Source organism: Psittacula echo (genome assembly GCF_963264785.1).
Source record: "Psittacula echo genome assembly, chromosome: Z".
Classification (NCBI taxonomy): domain Eukaryota; kingdom Metazoa; phylum Chordata; class Aves; order Psittaciformes; family Psittacidae; genus Psittacula; species Psittacula echo.
In genome coordinates, this window is record NC_137742.1 from 12669037 (window position 1) to 12690239 (window position 21203).

Sequence of the window (21203 nt, forward strand, 5' to 3'; positions counted from 1 at the left end):
ATTTCAGTAATTCTCCACTCTGTGTCCTGGGGCAGAGGAGGGGGAAGGAGCAGTGGGGAGGACAGCAAAGTCCTGCATCGGTCACTGAGCAGCTTCTCCAAGCCTCTCCTCCCACCTGAAGCTGGCCACTTCCAGCTCCACTGGAGGCTGGCTCTCATCCTCTCAAAGCAAATATAGTGCTCCCCAAAGGCACAGGGCTGACAGCCCTGGATATTCAATTAGCCCACATGTGGAGTAGATGGTGAGCATGGGGCAGGCAGTGGGGATGGAGCTGCTTTCCCCATGGAGATGGTGCCCTGCCAATGTACCTCATCCCTGCTCAGGAGGAGATAACTCATCCTGCGGCTACGAGATGTTTGGCTCAGGCTTTGAAGTCTGGAAGGAGGCTGCAACTTCTGACACGACATCCTGGATGCTGTTTTCAAAAGACTCCTGACACGACTGGATCTCACATGCCTGAGTGCCAGGTCACGCTTTGAAAATGGAGCTGGAAGTGAGATTTGAGGCTCCCACGTGTATTTATTCCTTGCTTTATTTTTTTTTTAAAAAAAAAGAAAAACAAAAAAACAGGACTTGATTTTGAAAACTTTCTTCACTGTCACTATTCAATACTTATTAAGAAACTGAATTAACCCACTCATTACTCTGATAGCAGCTACCCCATGGATCGTGGAAGTGATGGGTTTCTAAAGGTCCCCTCATCCTTAAAAAGCAAAGGATGATCAAGGCATGTTGCTCAGGCTCCAGCTATTCGTATTTCTCCTCATTCAGATGTCAGGAAAATGTACTGACAAACAGAGGTCATATTTCCAAATAAAATATTGAGGGGGCAGGGTGAATTAAAAGAGAGAGAAGCAATTTTACTAAATGGCTGTGCCTCCCAACAGACTCCATGACAGATACACCACAACTGAACAAATTATAGCTCTTAAATTTCAAGCAACTCAACTATGCTTTTACATTTCAAGAAGCCACCTTGTATGTGCTTTGCATTAAAAATGTATTTATTGCTCACATGGATACATACATGTTCTGAATTTAACAATTTACTTCAGACCAAAATGACTCAAACCATCAAGGTACCTCTAGCACGAGATGGCTCTGTATCAAGAGTTTCTTTTCCATATGCACATACATATATATATGTTGGCTTTTCACTTCCTCAAAACAAACTCTGATCATCTTCATTTATAACATGTGTTTAATTAGGTGTCTTCAGAACAGATTCAAGAAGTTTTTATATGGACCAGAGCTTTCAAAATACTGCAGGATTTCGTTATTTAAACTTGTAATGTTTTCTTTCAGAGAGACTGCAGTTACAAGGCTTGCAGAATAGTACACAAACGTCCCTCTCAGTTCCATGAAATCCAACATGTCTCCCTGATGGGAACAGCAGCTTTTCTCAATTACCTTTCTTTAGGACCAGCACTTTTTAAAATTGTTTTTAGCCCCTCTGCTGTACATTACATTAAATCTGTGTAAGTTCACAACCACCATCACCACCACCCCGCAGTACTATTGGGGGGCACTAATTCAGAGGACACGTTTAAACTCGTGCTTTTCTCTACAGAATTTAGTGATGAGACGTCCTCTCGTACTGCTCTATTATCAGCTTTGAAGTCTTAAAACCAAAACCAGCTGCTGCAGCAAGCCCAGCAAAGCAGCACTCATCTGTTTATACTATCAGCGTCTCTGGAAAGATTGGCAGACAGCTCTTCTGGTGATAGATGCATACTGAAACCTGATCAAGGCTCGGGATGTTTTTCTCCATCCAGCAATGCTGCAATTCTAGCCAGGCAACAAACCCCCAAGATCTCCATTAGGAAGAAGAGAGAAGCAATGAAAGCCCCAATCCCACTGTCATCCCAAACATTAACAAATCGTCCATCTCATCAACTCAAGAGAAAAACTCACAATAACTTCCATGTGGTCCCCAAACACTAGCCAAGCAGGTTTTGTAACACTGGTCTGGTGCATCAAAAAAAATTGAATGCTTCAATTCCAATGTTAACAGAAGCTTTAAGGTGCCATTAAGCTCAGACAAAATGAAGCCCCAAAGGACAAAATGACAATCTTCCACTGACGCGTCCTGCCCTGATGGTGTAAGGTCATCAGCTGTCTCAACAAAATAAACCCTGAGGCTGGCCCTGACAGGTCAGACATATAAGGACCTTCCCCTGCATCACAGATGGAGTATGATAGAGATTTCTCACATTATTTAACACTCTAATCATCCTGCTCCTCTTTTTTGGACCCCATCCCACAGCTCGGTGCCTCAACAGCATGGATTGTCACCCAGACAGGCTCAGCCTGAGGACGGAGTACTGAAACCAGGGAAAACGCCTGAGACATTCCCTTAATTCACTTGCACGCCTGCTGCTTCCTTCTCTAGAAAACCCCAATGCAAACGTACCTGGGCAGACTGGTCACCTATGTCTGGCACACCACCATCTGACAGCCGGCAACGGTACTGTCCCCCAGTGCCCTGAATCTGCTCTTCCCCGTTGCTTTCTGCTTCCAAGGTCTCTGGCTGAGTAACCTCCACCTCCATCGGGGTGCAGTGCCCGTTCCCGTGCTCTGGGGCTGGCTTTTCTTTGCTGTCCTTGCTGCCCGGTGTTCTGGTGATGACCCCAAACTTCCTGGTCCTTTTCCCATTCTGAGCAGCCCTGTCGCTGGGTTCTGGGCTGGGCTTGGCTTTGGGGTCACAGCTGTTGCTGTTGTTGCCGTTGGAGGGAGGAAGAGGGGCTTTGCGCTTGATGCGGCGCAACATGATCAGGTAGACGAAGCCGCCATTCCAGCACTGCTCGGCCAGGTAACTGCAAGGAAAGGGATGTGCAGGATTACTGACTACTCGCCCCGTGGTGCCCGCATCCTGCCCCAGCACCCCAACATGCCGCGCCCTATGATGCTCATGCACTTTCTCAGGCAGCTGATTACCCAGTGTGTGGATAAATTAGGACACCTTGAGGCACCAGTAAATTCTCACTTCCTTCAGTATTATAGGGAAATAATACCAGCAATAATATCGGGAATAATAACAGCCCTACCAGTCATCCGTGCTGATCCACCGCAGCGTAATAGGACAACTGGTAAATGCCACCAAACCTGTTCCCACCACCCAGCCTCCAGACCACCAGCATGGCAACACAGAAAGGTGGAGCAAAAAAAAGCAAAGCAGAGAGTAGTTACAATGGGATATTAAAATAAATAAACAATTTAAAACAATATTATAAAATCAATCAGGCTTCATTTGCGCAGCAGCCCGTAGAGCATTTGCATCTGAAATGAGCCTCCTTCGTGAAACTCATCTTCTGCTTTGGTGTACATACATGCTTTGAAGGCCTCAGGGAGAAAAAAATTAATAAATCAGTCACTGGGGTAAGCAGGCATAGCACTCATAGCAAAGCGTGGCACTACAAGGCATCCCAGCTCCTATACAGGGGCCTGGAAATAAGGTGGATTTCCTTTACAGCAAACGTATCAAAGCAAGAGTCGAGTCACCTCAACTGTGCAAGAAGCAGCCACCAAGTTCTCATACTGGCACAAAGTATTGCCTTGCCTCCCCTCCCAAAGGCTCTGGACATGCCTTGCAGGAATTAGCATTCTGCTTCAAGCAAATACTCAGTGACCTTACAGAAACTGCACCCATTGATGCGAAAGGGGACTTACTTCATGCCTCTTTTGGGAAAGGCTGTACCTCAACCCAAATTCTTGAAATATTTGGGTTCTGAGCCAAGGGTGTAACCAACTCAGAGTACAAACAAGCTGGAATTTGTACTTAGCAGGTTTGTATGTGCCCTTTCACACTCATTTAGGCCCCAAAACATACTGTTTTTCTCACTAGTGAAAGCAGCAAGGCTTTCCTAGAGGATCGAATAAGCCTCTGCTGCAGCTGCAATGAACTCTTCATTAATACAGAGCAGTTGCTGAACCTGCAGTTATCAGGGAGATGAGAAACTAGGTGTGGAGTTAAACCACAGAAGATCCTAAGAGAAAACAACACAGCACTTGAGGCAGAGAGAAGAGCAGTGACTCAGGCATACTCCAACAACTTTTTTTTCCTTCCCTGGTGCTTGTAGGCTGATTTTCCCCTTTCCTTTCTTAAAAGTTGTTTGGCCTTTAATAGAACCCTTCAAACTTATTCCCGCAAAGAGGTGATTTAATGGCAAAACAGGAAAAGCAGCTATGATAACCCCTGAAGCAAACTTCTGTACAGAGGAGTAAGGAAAGCACTCTCAATTAGTCAAAGTAATCTGGACTAGCCTGGCAGTGGCTGGAAATGTCATAGTGTGTGTGTGTTTCTGTCTAAGGACATGCGCTAAGAGTTTCAGTCCACTTCCCAAAGCTTAGATGTTCCCTGCAGACAACACCAGCATTCAAATCACTTATATTTAATTAGGAAGACCAATGCCCAAATGAATATGGCAACTACATAACTTTAGAAGGAGACCTGCAGCAACAGAGGAGAAAGACGAGTATGTTGGCTGTGCCAAATTTCCCCAATGAATATAAACTAGACTCCTGCTCCCTGGATGGTCCACCCAGCAGTTTTCACCAGGCAAGTCTTCTCCCCCCACCCATTTTTTCTTTTTCCTTAAACATTAAGAGTATTTAAATAACGCCCTAAGACAATCTTCTTTCAAACATCTGAATGCAAACAGCCATCGAGCCCCACTGCTTGGACAGTCCCTGGAGCTAAGGTCAGCCATCTGGGTGGCTCAGGGATAAGCCCAGAGCTAGCAGGACCTAAAGGGTTAGCTTAAAAAAAAAACCAACCCAGAACTAACATGGAAGTATTTCTGATTATCAAGTTAAAAGAAAAAAAAAAAAAAATCTTTTAATCAACAGGAAATGGGCAGTTTTGTTCCAGAAACAATATGGGCTGCCTGTTTTTCACATTTATCTTTCAACTCAAATTTCAAGGCAGCCAGTAAAGTTGATTAAAATTCATGACTTTTGCTTGCAGCAATACCACTGCACTCTGATCCATCACCCATAAGCCTGATAGCACTGCTTCTCCTGGCACACGTAAACAGAAAAGCAGCTCTTCTTCCACAGTCCTGTGGCTTACAAGGGTGCTGCCCACCCCGTTTTTTATGCAGCGTCAGTTCTGCCTGACTTGTTTTCATGCAGGTGCACATATGGTGGTTGGGTTTTTTTTAAACACCAATCTCTATCTCTGAACTAATCACTGATGTATTTTTGAGTGCCAGTAACCAAGTGCTTGCATTAATCAACTACTTGATTTAGGAACTAAGGGGAATGAGAGAGAACTTAGCGTATGTCCAAATAAAGTAATCTGAATAGAGGCAAAAATAATTTACTATTTCACCTCCACTCGTGGCACATTTATACTGTTCATCAAGTGTAAAGCTATGAAAAGGAGAGAAAGAAAGGAGGTTTTTTTTAATATTCACTGTTCACAGACCGTGAACATCCCTACAGTCTGGATCAGGGTTACTGCAAGCTGTAATAGATGCAGCTGCACTGAAGTCAGCGGAGGCGTACTGATTTACTCCATATGTTGAGGTGGCCTGCATGTTCCAGGCGTGCAGCCTGTAGTAACTCATGGGTTTATGTCTTCTTGAGTACTTCTCAGCAGTTCAAAGCACACAATAAGTTTCCATGAAAAAAAAAAAAAAAAAGAAAAAAGAAGTCTCCCATGGGTCAGTGAGCAATTACCTTAGCATGGCAGCAAGTGACTACATACATTAGATGATGTCAGGTATTTCCAGACAGGGTAAATCCAGCTAGTACCAGTGATGCAGTAAGGGGCATCAGTATCTGAGGGTCTGTTTTGAACCAAAGACCAGACATCTCGTACTGGAAAATCAGCACTGCTGTAACACCAAACTCATACAAAATAGGAAACTTAATATTCCAAGAATTCGTGGTCATTCCAAGAAAAGGAGGTTAACCAAGAAGCCTGAGCCACCTTTAAGTTGTGCTAAGTACATGCTGCCTACTTCCTTTTCCTTTGATATTTCTTCCCCTGTTGAAGTAGGAAGCCAAAAAAACCTCAGGGAAGAACAGTAACCTCTCAACACTGGATGAAAGATGTGAAAAGTTGTATTAAAGGAGTGAGAACCTTCAGATTTTTAATTACTTTCTATCAGTCCAGGAGCATCCCACGCCAGAAGGGAGTAACGGGATGGATTCAATAAAATGTAATTATACAGCCTCTAGACTGAATAAAACTGCAAAAGCTATACAGCACCCCAAATCTCATTTCTCAGAGGGTTTCATATGCACAATGCAGACAAGTCTTTTTTTAGATTTGGTCCCTGTAGAGCGCTCACAGAGATTTTAGCAATCAATACACCAAACGTGTCTCAGGCATGATTAGAGCTGATGAGTACACACGGCTCTTAGCACAGATGTGGGGAATGAGCTGCAACCTCCACATTTGTCTCTTAGTTTGAACACGGTCTCCAGCTTGGATTGAAAAGGTGCATGGAGCAAAAATGTTCCTAATGCAGCTTTGATTGATCCAAATTTAATGAAAACTGAGACTCTAAAACTTACTTTTCCCCATTTCAGTTTGCAGGGGATGGAGTAGGATTTAGTGAAAGCCTTGGATCTTATACACCAGCTAAGAAGCCTTGGGCAGCTACTTCTAGAGCCAGCAGATAATAACACGTAACAAATTCTATCATCACTGATTTTAAGAATGCAAGAGATTTCACGAGCTGATCATACATCTGTTTGTATTAATTACTAAATCATAACATTTTACCAGCAAAACACTCATCCACACTTTCTGCATTGGCCAGTCTTTGCAAGGTAGTGTCAAGTCTCCTCAGCACAGCTTGGAGTCCCCTAATGCTGCAGCAGCATCTCCCCAAGCAGAGTCTAAAACATCACTGAAACATCAGCTTGGAACCACTTCCCACTGGGATGCTCAGAAGGAAGGACCACCTGGCTGCTCCTGTTGTTTTGATCTCACTCTGGCACCAGCAGCGGTAAAATCCCAGCCCATATAAAACACCATCTTAAGCAGTGGGGCAGACTTGCTCTTCTCTGTAGGAGAGAAACCATGAAAATCTTAATAATCCTTACAACCAAGGGAAAACTACACTTGAAACAGAGCTGAGAAGTTACCTCTTGCAAAGCTCAACCACAGGATGGAAAATGCTTGTATCAAGGGGGCATTTAATACTCTTTTTATCAGAGCTACCAAGAGATGGACTCTTCCACTTCCTTTGGAGATGACTTCGACTTACACAGCCGAATCCATTTCTCCCCTACACAGCTGAACTGATTGCTGTGATCATAAAAACTGATAAACTCGCTGAGTTTATTCCAAGTTCATCGGCACACGTGTGAAGTGTCAGACTTGGAAATGCTATCTGGAGTAAGCCAGTTGTTTTATCATTTATATATGTATATATCTGTGTGTGTGCATGTATAAAGGTTTGCAGACTTGACAAGAGCATGCTGCAACAAGCTCTCTGTCACATCCAATCTCATTTGAACAAATGCAGACAGCCACACTACACTACAGAAAAACCAAAGCAGATTCAGCAGCCATTAGAAAAGCATCTGGATCCACTTTAGGATCAGAAATGTTGAAGAAGTATGTTTATTTTACACTAATAGCACTATTTAGCATTTCTCCAGAACCTTTCATCCTGATAGATCAGAAAGTGCTTTGGGAACGATACACACAGAGCATCACTGACATCTCACCAGCCAGCCCATTGTGCAGCTCACCAGGGCACAAAGAAGAAACCTCAGTCAAGACAACTGCTTTCAGAGTCCCCCCCCACACCTTCTCCTCTGGGACCTGTAATGTCCTTAGCAGGGCAGGCAGACCACTAATTCTTATGCTTTTCTCTGAAAAATTCTGGCATAGTAAAATGTCTTGAAACTCAATCTTCTTCAGGCTGGAAAGATGAAGGGCAGCACAAATCCTTGCAGAACTGAGCCCCAAAGGGGATTTTACAAGCTAAACTTAACAAACCATCTCTCCATGACACCAGCAAACGAGCTAACTTGCTTTTCAGGTAAGGCAGGGCCAATTAATGACTAACAGATATTGACTGATGGAAGGGCACATGCCTCCTCATGAAGCTCTCACCTTGCTGCCCTCACTGTGCAAGAATACCCAGACCACAGAGGACAGATTTTGGCAAGCACCATGGGGTAGTTTTCATACATTGGCATGTCTTAGGGCGGGAACCAAGTCTGCCTTAGTTGCATTCAGGCGAAGGAAAACACCAGGCTACAAAGTCTTGGGCAAATCTTGCTAGTGCCAAGCTTGCAAGAGGTTTCCCCTCCTTGGGGCTGCAGGGACACCCCATGGCCAGCCCTCTTCTCCATCTACCAGGAGGACTGAGCTCTCCAACCACAACTTCTCTCAGCAGAAACCAAAGATGTTGGTAAACCCGGTGCTACTTCAACATACTCTTACAGGCACAGAGCTACAGCACACCAGCAACAAGCTCAATCCTGCATCTCATCACTGACAAGCCCTTTCCTGCCCCAGGCTCTGTGGGCAATGGCACATGCAAGGGACACAGTGTTCTCTGCCTCCCTTAATAAACACCAGCAAAGGCAGAAAGGAGCAAAGGAAAAGTCAGTCATGGAGCAGAGAGGCTAATAACACTCAGGGAGTGCATTCAAACAGCCCAGGGTATGCAAAGGGCTCCCAGCTCCCTTTCTAGGATGAGAAGCAACCCTCATCTTCTGGTCAAGGTTAAGCAGCACCTCCCCAGGTCTCACAGAGGCTGTGGTTTTCTACGCCAGGATACCCAAATTGGTGGCTCTCTAGAGAACAAATCTCTGAATCCAGTTTTTTCTGTCTGTGGTATATTTTTCACTACTACATTTACAGCAAGGAATGCAACCAGGCCTACTGAAATCTTGGAGGAGAAATGAATTCAGAAGTTAAATTTCAACGTATATTTCTGTGGCCTTTTATAAGTCAGTACAAGCATGTTTGGTGCTGATTAGACCCAGTCCCCTACCACTAGATTAAAACTGCCTGTAGCTTTAAGCATCACGCTGTTTGTGCTCACCGTGGTGATGCTCGAGCTGCTTGCAGGCCGGCTGCTGGTATGTGTACAACACAACACCACAGCAACATCTTGGAGAAGCAAACAGATGGGAATACTGTTCATCAGAGAAACCAAACCACCAAGAATTTAAGACCAACAGGAACAATGAGTCAAGTGCTGAAGAGCCTCTGGGCAAAAAAAAAACTCTGGTAAGGCTAAGCAAGAGGTCTCAGACAAGACCTCTTTGCCCACCATGAAATCCTGAGCTCTCAGGAAAGGGAGCGGAGGGAGGATTTCTGCTGTGTTTTTGTGGGCTCACTGCCTGCTTGCGTCTTTTGCTGGAAGATAAGATGCAGCCTTATGACACAGGACCATGACTAAAGCCTGGTGAGACACCTTATTCTACCTGGTATTGATGCAATGATGTGGCTTTGAGTTTGGGAGAAATTAATTCCTTTTCCTTTGCTGTACCACAGATTCCTTGCAGCACCTCAGGCAACTCCTTCCAGGGCCAACAACATGTTTTGTCCCACAGAGTTGCTGCAAGGTCTAAGGTGGTGAAGCCACTGGTGAAGCCTTTAAGTATTGCAGTTTCACAACCCCCTTAACCTGTGGGATCAGCCAAGACCAAACACCACCATGGCTTTCCTCCCACCCCATACCCTGCTCAGGTGCTGGCACAGTCACTTGAGCAACAGTGAGGGAACTGATCCAGCTTCAAATCAAGCCAGCCAAAGCAAACTGAATTCAAACATTCAGACCTCAAGATGGGGAGTTTAAGCCCAGCCCAGTGCTCTGATCTGGTCACAGGAGTGCAGAGGCAGGGACAGAAGAGGAGGGTGGTAGTGGCAAGGGACAACGCTCCCGCTCCTACCAGCAGCTCCCACCTACCTACAGCATGTCACAAACAGCCCCAAGTCCCAGGGCTGCAGTCCCAGGGAAGGGAGTTGTCCGCATGGTGCAGACGGAAGCACTGGCTGGCTTTAGTGGGATGGCATTCATACCTCCTCCTTCAGAAACCAAAAGGATAGGCACCTTTGATGCAGATAACAGAGCCCAGCTGAATCACATCCCCATTGCAGATGTGGAAAGGAGACAGGCTAGATCATTGTAATTATGCTGGCACAGCATAAACCCCACATTCCTGCCATGCATGTTATAGAGATACCTCAGAAGCATGTCCAGGGCTTTCAGTGACAGGGACCTCCAAAACACCCAGCAAATGGGTGAAGGATGTCAACAGACACACTGAGCCCTCTCCTCTCTTCTGTGAGTCACCCTAACCCCCGTTCATTTTGTGACATCCTCCCAGAACAAATACTTGAAGAGGATGACTTGAGGAGCTGCACAGCTTCTCCACACCTAAGGAACCCTCCAAGCTCTGACAGACATTCTAAATCTAACAGATTACACAACTGCAGTTATCTTAAAATCCTTTGGGATTTGTTGATTTATCAGCTGTGAATAGAGCAGTGACATTGCATTTAGACTGCAGCAATTTTGTACGCAAGATTTACAAAGGACCTGATCCTCCTAAACACACATCTCCCACAACAGCACCTAAAAGTCCTGAGAGACAGGCATAGTGCTTTTGGGGTTTGGGTCCTAGAAACACACTAATGGGTAGTAAAGAGACAAATTCTATTTTTTTCCTTGGCTAGCGGCAGAGTGTACAAAGAGAACTGGCCTAATCCAGTCAAACCAGCACGGCACTGAATGCTCCAATTTGTTAGTTCATAGCTCTGCTGCAAACAGACATTTAGCTGGCTATGTGGCCATGCTCAGAAGTATCATTTCCAGTTACAAAAGTGAGCAATTAAGATGAATAATTGCCAGTTTAAAAATTATAAATACTAGCTTTCTACCTTTTCTGCAACAGGCCAAAATGATGAAGTTATAACTGGGCATCAGCACCTGCAATTACAACTTGATCCATGCTGTGTTATTGCTGTTCAGATGCAGTCTTTCCCACTACAAAAATTTCCTGCCATTCTGAAGACACGCTCCTGTAGCTCCAGGCATTATAAGCACAAGCTTTCTGTTTGTCGCTCTGTGCAATCAATTCTTAATTCCCAAACACCCTCTATGCACTCACTCTCTTCTTGAGGACTTGGAGACAGGTCAAGTTTTACACCTCTCCTATGCTATTGCCAAAGAAGGCATCAATCCCTCCTCCTCTTGGCCCCAGAGGTGGACGTGCCCTCCCCTGGAGGACACAGAATGGCTAGACAAACTCAGTTGCTTCATGCGTCTTGGTAATGCAGCTGCAACATAGGTGTGAATGAGTACATTCATGTCACTAAACCCACATCCAACCACTACCACTGTCAACAATGGAGAAACTCTCCTCTTAGTCCATTTTTACCAAATATTTTTCTCCAAAACATGCCTGCCCTCCTCAGACAAGGAGGTTTTACTGGGCTCTTAAAGTAGCATGGGGCAGTTACTCTAAAGCCTTGTTACTGCAGCATGGATGGAAGGGAAAACAGCCTACATATGGAAGGGGATATTCACTCTGCAGGGAGCCTGCTAGCCACTGTCCCTCCCAATACCTCCAGGATAAAGGGCTGCCATCAGCAGGGTCTATTGTACCAGTTCAGTACAAATCAAGAGCACTTTTGAAGCAGATTTCATCTTCCCTGTGACTGTGCTTTGCCTTCTATGCCAGTGCAAGCTTCCACCAGGTTCTCCTCAGATGAAATTCAAGTGGCGGATGCGTGCCAGGAGCACTCTCAATGCACTCTGGTTGCTGCGCTATACAGTCCAGCTGTATGTCCATCAGCATTTGGTCCACAGGACCACACACCGGAGCTAACCCAAAGTAACCTCAAAAATAACCATAGCATGGAGGTCAGGTCTCAGCTCAACAGCTTCATCCTGCAGACTCCTCCCTTTTGGGCTACACTACTGCCTAATGTAGACATGGGGTAATTGCTCCATGCCCCTAATAAAAGTATTCTCCAATGTCTTCATCTGAACAAAGCTTGAAAAGGCCAGGACTGTCATCTATTAGGTCCATGCATGACACTCTGCTTCACAAGAAGTGCAAGGACTCAGAAAGACAAGACTTGCTCACAGACGTGCCCAGCACACACACTGGAATACAAACAGAATTCCTGTTTACTTTTTGAAGAAGTTGCTATAAGTTAAGCCCTCAAAGTGTCTTCACTGATGTTGTCAATTGCAGAGGCGCAGCTTGTTATCATTAGTTCAGATGTCGGGCATTTTTATAAACAATGCTTCTGAATTAGACAACAAATCACAGAAATGTGAATTAAGAGGCACTGGAGCTTTGACATTCAAACTGATAGACTACGTCAAAATAAAGATTTTACTTTATTACAGATCAATTTGCAATAAGTACTATTTGTTTGTAAATTTTCAGTCTTGGTGAAGTAGCAATTGTGCTGTTCCTACCAAGGTGTAAGACTCACTCCATACCCAAAAGCCCAAGCAGGATCACATTTGCAAAACATGAAATAAATCACCCAACTGGAAAGCACATTAGCTTCACATGAAGGAAAAAGGAAGGGGTCAAAAGCCATCCACGTCTGACCGACGTACAAAGAATATATAGCATGTAATGCCTCTCACGCCTCACTCCGAGTGCCCAAATCTTGTCACTGTGTTTCACGCCTCACTACCTTATTTCCAGGGCTCTCCACCTTCTATTCAGGCCATTGTAGGATCACCGCTCTAAATAAGTTCTTTCTAAGCATCCAGCTCACATCCTGACCTATTCCTCCCTGCAAATCTTTTACCTAATTCTGCCTTCAGTTTCCAATCACATCAGGTAGCAGTGACAGCCCAAAGTATTCACCTGAGAGAAATGGTTTGTACTCAAAACTGAATGGGAAGCTAAGCATGGGAGATACTCTCTATCATAACCTAGGATTTTTGCCCAGACGCAGCACCCAGGTAGGGTGCCACAAAAAATTCCATGGGTGAATGTGACAACCCCCTGGCACAAAGCTTGCTGGTGGGAGGTCTGTGAGCACACAGGGGACGGGCTGTGCCCCCAACCAGTGCTGGTACAGCAGCGCAGGGCAGTGCTAGATCAGAGAAAGGCTGGACAAACTCAGTTCCTTTATGCTTCTTGGCTGCAGCTGCAATGTAGCGGGCGAAATCACCCCTTTGGGATAAAACTTCCTATTTTTCCCTATTCAGAAATTATCACAAATGCCCAAAAGAGAGGAGAAGAAACACATCCCATTGATTTTATTCAAGCAGCAAAGTTTTACAACAGCATTTTAAATGGGAAAAAAAAAACCAACCCAACCATATATATTATACATACACACATCTCTGCAACATTGTTTTGGCAAACCACATTCTTTAGGTTTTAAAGTTAGTTCTAATTCCCAAAGTACCGCTTTCCACTGCGAAGTGAAGGTTTTGGATGTCTGCGAGCAATGAAAATGAGAGCCAGAAAATTTAATCAAGTCTATTTTACAGCAGGAAGCGGTGTGCTGGGTTAGAAGAGACTTATTTCCAATGCTTTTGCAAGCTTACTTGAGCTCCTGAGAGGAACCCTATTAACAGGAAGAGGCCAGGCTTCTAATAACCCCACAACTGCTGGGGGGCAGAGAGGGAAAGAACAAATTCACTGCTTCAATTTATTTGAGGGGACCAATTTTAGAAGCAAGGGCTATTTGCCTTCAAAAGACTACCTGGTTTTGTCTGTTTTCCAGGATTCTTCCTAATACTGAAAACTAATTCTGTAGCTAATTCATCAGCTGCTCCCTCCTTACCAAGGGGGACCAATGCTAGTCATACAGCACCCTCAGAGCTTGTGATATGACTATGAAGCTTACAAAGCCAGAAATTCTACTAACAGCAAAAAACCAGAACCCTTAATCCTCCCCTGGAGCAGGGGAAAAGTCTGAAAGTTCAATCTGACAACACTATAAAAAAACCCTTAATAATGGGAAAAAAGAGCGTTAACTCAGACACACAAACACACCCAGATACATGCTACTTTTTGTGACTTTAGGACAGATTTCAGGCTGCAGGAGGCCTGAGGAAGAATGGAAAAGGAGTGAATTTTCCACAAGTGTTTTCACAGCAGCAAGGCCCTCAATGCTCCCCGAACGATGCCATTACCCCTTGCCATGCGCACTGACGGCTCAAGACCAAGCCAACCTCCCTCCAGCCCCCTGTTCCTCCCAGCCAGGCCTTCATTTCACTCACAGCCACCCTTGCAAAGGATATTGTTGTCTTTTGAGGGCCATTGCCTGTGGGAACAGGAGGTTTATTTAACATCCCTACTTTGCTCTTGGCCATGACGACAGGCTGTGCATACAGTAAATCCCAGGGATGAACTGCTTTCGGCTCTAACTATGAGCTTGCTGAACCGTGCTTCCTCTGCATGCTGCGACAGGTTTCAAATCATAATAACCCGGCACAAAGCACAGCCTCTCTTGCTCAACACTTTCCGTCAGTCACACCGAATCCTTCTTCTCCCACTGCCTAAATACATCTTTGATATTCCTGACATTTGGCAGAATAAAGGACTCACCCTCTCTAAAAAAAGCAAACCATGTCCATACTCATTCAGTTTTACAATTCTCCATGAGCACAAACATTTCCCATCCAACCTCCTGGGCTGGGATTATGGGGCTGGCGTTATTTTTGCCCAGGCAAGTGCATTGCTTTGCATCCAAGAGCTTCACTCATGGATGCTCAGGATGCCCAGGCAGATGCAGATTACCAGCAAAACAGGGGCAACTACCAACTTGCTGAGGCTGGCACCAATTCAGGCAGAGAAAATCCTCCCCACCTGGGTGACAACCATCCACAGGGTGATACCCCCACCAACATCACATGCCCCCAGACTCCATCACTCAAGTAAATTTAGGAACTACAGCCAGAACAGTGCAACAAAAGAGTGTGCAAAAGCAGGAGCTGGACAACGCCAGATATACATGTGCCTGTCTGTAGTACGTTCGCCTCTTTCCTTTGATGCTCACAGTATAAAACCAGCTTCTAATTACATCCTCATTTTCTGTTTTTACCACAGAGAGGCCAAAAGGAGAAGAATTAACAAACTCACATGGCAGCCACAATAAACATTTCCTAACTTTCACTCAGTTTTGCAACACAAACAAGACAGACATGCCCTCTTCAGAGGGCCAATGGATTAGTGCTTGAAGATGATTTCAACTTCCCAACAAACGCACTGCACACAGTGAATTTCTGGATTTAACACAGGTTTTGCAGCCTGCAGCAACCACTCTGCCAGATAAGCACCCCTCTGGCAAGCCACAACAGGGGCTGCAATCCCAGACACTGCCTTCGGTGGGCAGGTCAGGCCCCACCAGCATCCCCAAAAGCAAATATTATTTTAACAGTGAGGAGAGTGAATGGGACTCTCCATTCTGCATCTAGGCACATAACTGGCTTTTCACAGCAGCAAATCACTCCCCTCAAGCCAAATTCATCAGGATTTGGCCCAAGTTGCAGATTCATGAGATGTTGTCAAACATAACATAGGTGCAATCCAATCTAGGACATGGCAGCAGAGTTAAAAATACATACCTCTTTTAAAAAAAAAATAAAAATAGAGACTGTAAGCTGTCACTGTCCATCAATCATGTCTGGATACCACCTCACAATTTTTCTTCCTAAAGATGTCCCTGAGACCCCTCACACCTCCCTGGCACTGTGACAACAAGAGGGGTTATTCATTGCTTTCTTCTCCTTGTAGGCTCAGGAAGAAGCTTCCCACAGCCCTGTCCCAGCCTCCAAGCAGGGACTGATGCTGCCACTCAGAAGGTGACTGTGGGTACCCCAGCCCAGTGACAGGACCCAATCTATTAACACAGAAGCACAAACCTTAAGGGCACCCTCTTACCAAGATCCTGCACAAGATGCACGCTGGGAAAGGATCCCACCCCATCACACATTATTACAGACCACATTGGGGTTGCTGCCTAGCTCACAGGAAATGCTTGGTGCTGCAGCCCCAGGGGCTCTGCAGGTTAAAATAACCCTGGAAGCATACAGAGCATATGCCCCATATCAAAGAGAATTAACTCTACATGGCTCTGCGCTGTGGCTGTAGTTCCCAATACATCACACAATCTCAGTTTCACAGAGCAACACAAAATATTGAACCACTGTCCTATTTCCCCCCTCCCCCCCCATTTTTATTTTTAGGATCCACTCGGAAATCTCCAGCTCTGGCATCAGACAGACCAGCACCACGTCACAAGAAATCCCCTGTAAGCCTTTTGATGACTTCCATCTATTATTCACTTACTGCAAATCCTTGCCATTAACAAACTGCACTAAGGGAATCCGAACTTTCAAAGCCACAAATCTCCTAATAACTATGGCCGCTTTATACATGCTTCAGGATTAGCCATGTCATCTGGTTAGAAACTCAAAGCTGCTCTTCATTATTGGATTGAACCTGCCTGCAAACAGAGGAGAGATGGATAATACTGCCACTGATTTCAATGGTGTGGGAGCATTCATTACACGACATCCTCCTCCTGGACACATCAATCCCAGTGGCACAAATTTATGCTGTGCTACTGTGCCAAAGACCCAGAAACCTCCCTCGAGCACACTAAAACCAATCCTAGCAGACAGTGTTGGCGCAGACTTGACTGCAAGCATGCTTGGGCTTCACACTGGCTCCTAGCATGCAAACCAAAGGCAGTTTTACAACTATCAGCTCTGTGAATTAAGTGTGCTTTTTGTTGCTTTGAAAAATAAGCGCTTATTTAGTCAGTACATCAGCTCTTCAAAGAGCCTTCAAACTAATTAGCCACACTGAGTTACTATTAAAATACAGAGCTTACATGCAATACTCTTGACAATAACAGAGCTGGTGCTTTGGTACCAAGGCTATAGAATTAGCACAAACTTCATCAGATGCATTTTCCTATAGGCTCCAAATTATATTTCAGACGGAATATTTTCCTTTCCTTTGGTGGATGTGGGAATTCACTTAATTCATTTGTAAGTTCAAAGCAATAATAATTTTTAGTCCATGTGCAGATGAAGAGTTTGAATATTCAACAGTGAGAGACAGGGCAAGGGGATGGAAGACAGACAAACAAGAGAAGACACTGAAAACAGAAAAGCACTGCAGTAGAAGAAGATTGTATATATTTATATAAATTGATTCTATGATTTCTAACACTCCTTAGTCACCACTCCTTAAGGAAATGGAAAAAGAAAAAGAACCCAGGCCCCTAAAACACTACATGAAATATTGATAAATGCATGCTATCGAAGCAGAACTTTATATTCTTCCAAATGTGAGTATCTCAGAAGAAAAAGAGAGAACTGAAAAGGTACACCTGACTTGCCTTGAGAGAGCTATCAAAGATCTGCCAAAATCAGCAGAAAGGTATATACAGAATGAAAGACAACAAAAAATAATTAGTACAGACCAGATCAAGACTATTACTGTATGAACCAGGTGAGACATACCTCTTCCTGTTCCCAGCCCTGGCAGATGATTATGTACATGTATTAGAGTGTCACTGCCTGAACAATTTGTAAGTGTCTTTAAAAGAGAACGAATTAATTGATTTATTTTTTTTTTTTCTTAAAAAAGAAGGTAATGGTTGGAGTTGATGATCTTAAAGGTCTTTTCCAGCCTAGTTGATTCTATGATTGTGACGTTAAGATAATAAAGAAGGTAAAACAAATACTTGCTGTACTACTGATGAGCCACACAGCTGTTCCAGATCAACTTTTACAGGACAGGGTGGGGAGGGTTTACTTAATTTAACGCAAAGGGCACACCAGCCAGAGGCAAACCCTCCCTTGTAGATGCAGATAGGCTGTCAAGCAAAACAAAGTTAACAAACTCCCATAAGACATGCAAAGCCTAGAGAAGCAGACGGCAAGGCTCAAAAAACCTTAATTCCAAGAGTTTCTGCCCATCTCTGCTTCTTACGGCGTGGGTTTATTTGGCAGATGAGCCTTTGCTACTTACAAAAGAAGAAAAAGAATCAAAGGCAACAGCATCACAGGAAAAGAAATTTCCTTTCCCCTTTTGACTTTCATTCATCTGCTTTACGCGCAGGTTTACTTACAGTGGAGACCAGCAGACATGCTCTGAGCGCTCAGCGTCGCTCCCACTCCCTCCAAACCAGCTCCCTCTTCCTCTTCTCCTCCTCCATCGCCTGCTCCACCCACAGCACCCCAGCTCTTCAGCTCACTTTCCTCCCCAAGAGAATTGCCATCTCCTGCTCCAAAGGTGTTAGAAATCACATTTCCGAACTTCAGAGCAGAACCTGGCAGTGGCTGCAGGAAAAGAGATGCAAGTCCTGACAGACGGGAGAAACTAAACATTCCCATTACAAATCATTACAGATACTTCATTATTAGCTTATAACATGTCACATAGCTAATTTCCTTCCCCTCCCCTTGCTAAACTTTAACTGAAGGTATTGATTGGACTTGTCAGTATGTTCTCACATAAGACTGAATTCAATTAAATGAAACACAACCAACAAGATAGCAGGTATTGAATGCCTGCTTAAAAATAACAAGTAGCAACACGCACAGGCAGGCAGCGTAACCTGAAATGAGGATGCTCCGTAGCATATTTTGTAACTGCTATCTGCATGGAAAAAGCCAGCAATAGACTGTCACTAGCAACTGCCTGCAAGTAGCAGAACAGCAGCAGAGTACAACTACTACTGAAACTTATTTCATGTGCTGGATCAGTTTAATCTGAGCAGCATCCACATAAATCCAGAGGGGCTCTATTTAAAACCAGTGCAGTGACTCATCCCATGGAGAGAAGCATAAATTCGGTCTCTGGGCATCTATATATTCCTTAAGAAGGCCTTTTGTTTAGTGACAAGAATTTCTTTGTTGGACAAGCGGGGGGCTGGATCACATCCCTGTGGCAGGACATTTCTGCTCCTCTAGCAACACAGAAGAGCATTAGACTGCCCACATGCAATGCCAGAGAAATACAAGCTGTACATGTGTATGCCAAGCAACTCTGCCATGGGCACTTTAATGTAGTGCTATTGTTGATCTTCTCAAACAGCCATTACAACCCTGCAGCAGCCCCAAGGCTGTCCCAGTCCACAGAAATCTCCCGCAGCAGAACCTTGACAACCCCTCACCCTCCCCAGAATATCAACGGGCACTTTGCCATTTGCCCCACAAGAATGGGATTTCCTTCCCGGATTGCAGTGATGGCTCAGAGCCATGGCTGCTCCATCGCAGCCCGTCAGAAGGCTTTGCCAAGAAGAGCACAGATCTTTTTCAGACACGTGCTGCCATTCACCAGGAAGCATACAACTGTCCTCACTGCCAGCCATAATAGAGCCCTCAACCTCAACACCCATCACAGCAACAACTGCCCCAGGGACTTCCAGCTTCCACTTCATTCTCACTATATTTCCCCCCAAAAAAATTAAAGCAATTTGGCATAACAACAACTTTCTTGAAGACAGAAACAGCCCACTATCCCCAACCCTAAAGCAAATCTGTGGCTCCTATTTGCTGGCATTTTTTCAGATGAGAAGTATCAAAACACATGGTCTCCATTCGCTGTGCTCATGGAAGTCACATGCAGCAGATAATCTCAACAAATCACCGCAGAGTACAATAATAACAGACACTTCAGCAGCTGCATGCACCCCAGAAACAAAAGACCCACATTCATCTTAATCACCATTGTGCCCTGTTTCCATGACAATGATTCCCACCCCCACCCCATTATGCATTAGGACCGAAGTATTAAAAACAGAACCAGAAAAATACCAAAACTACAGGACAGGCACCTGTTGATCCTCTCCTTTTTATTTGGTGCTATCTTGATGCCAAGGCACTATTAACAGCTTCATCTGTTATATGCAAAACCTTAAAATCAGCCTGTTACAGCCTTTCGCTCTGAAATATGGTAGCACTTACTCTCCCATGGACAATTTTTCTTTGGCTGGGTTATTTGATCTCACACCAGTCAAATATAGAAACATACACACATACAGATACAATGCGTAAACTCTCCTCATATGGATGCCATACAAGCACCGTACGTTTTACGCATCAGACAGGGATGAAGTCATAAACATGACTGAGATACTACAGTGCCCAAACATACGTAACATACATTAGAAGCAAACACTATGTAATATTAATGGACAGAATTCTGCAGCATGCTGAGGTACTGGTTTTGGTTACCTACCAGTTTGGATGCCAGGTTAAAGTCTGGGGTCTGGAGATGCTTAACAGAATAGCTGTTAAATCTAAGATACTAGAGGATGTGAGACTTGGCATTTCATTCAGGACAACGATATAGATATTAATAAAAGTTATAGGATAGTTAAAAATCTAACAAAATGGTTATCAAACACCCAAAGTCTGATTAAATTGTAGCTTACTGGATTTTGCACCTATCATTTACATACATAAAACACGTATATTCTATGCATTAAAATGTGAAGCCTTTTATCACCTCGATGGGACTGAACCAGTGCCAGATTTGTCATTTCATCATGTTGTTTGCAAACTCACGCTTCATTTGACCAAGCAGAATCACTCCAGTAATGCAGTTACTGCATTTTTCATGCAAGACACTATATGTTCCTGAAAACAGAGCTGGCCTAAGCTGCCTGTGTTACCAGAATGCAAGAGGGGACAAGGGGCAGCATTTTCCTCACAAAGCCCTCCTTGTAGTGACTCTGACTAAAGCCCCTTACTTTGGGGAAGTTTTTGGCAAGGACCCTATAGAAAAGAACTGGCGAGCAGAGAAAGATGTTGTCAGCACTCCACATGTTCCTGCCCCTTGAAAATCTTAATGTATTTTCCAGTTTAGAGGTTATGCTTCCTCTCCAAATGTTTTGTTCGCAACCCCCCCTAGCATTTTCACTTTTTTTTGCAAGGGAAAAGAGACACAAGTTATTCTTTCCTTCTCTATTTTTCCTAAATATGTAAGCAGAAAACAGGAAAGCTATGCAGCTCCTTGTTCAAGTGGGGAGAGCACAAAGCCAAAGCATGAAGCCAACTATTTGATCAATACTCTTTGATTTAATTAGCTTTGGACCATGCTCAAAGCTGATGCCTTAGAACAGTTGCCACAGGCAAAATAAAGCTTGCAACAGGGATTACTTTCACCATCTGAGAAATAAAAAAGACATAGACCCTGGAGGGACTGAGGATGAATATACCACCTAGAGAGACTTGCCTTCAGCAAAGCAACAGTAGGCTGACTTACCTAGT

General features: G+C 44.4%; 1 protein-coding gene across 1 annotated transcript in view; it reads right to left on the reverse strand.

Annotated features, from left to right (window-relative positions):
- Positions 1-21203, reverse strand: part of PDZD2 (PDZ domain containing 2) — a 140063-nt gene that overhangs the window by 63247 nt on the left and 55613 nt on the right. Inside the window, exon 2 of the mRNA XM_080638103.1 lies at positions 2414-2816. Coding sequence (XP_080494229.1) covers positions 2414-2816 — 403 coding nt within the window. The remainder of the gene's footprint in view (positions 1-2413; positions 2817-21203) is intronic.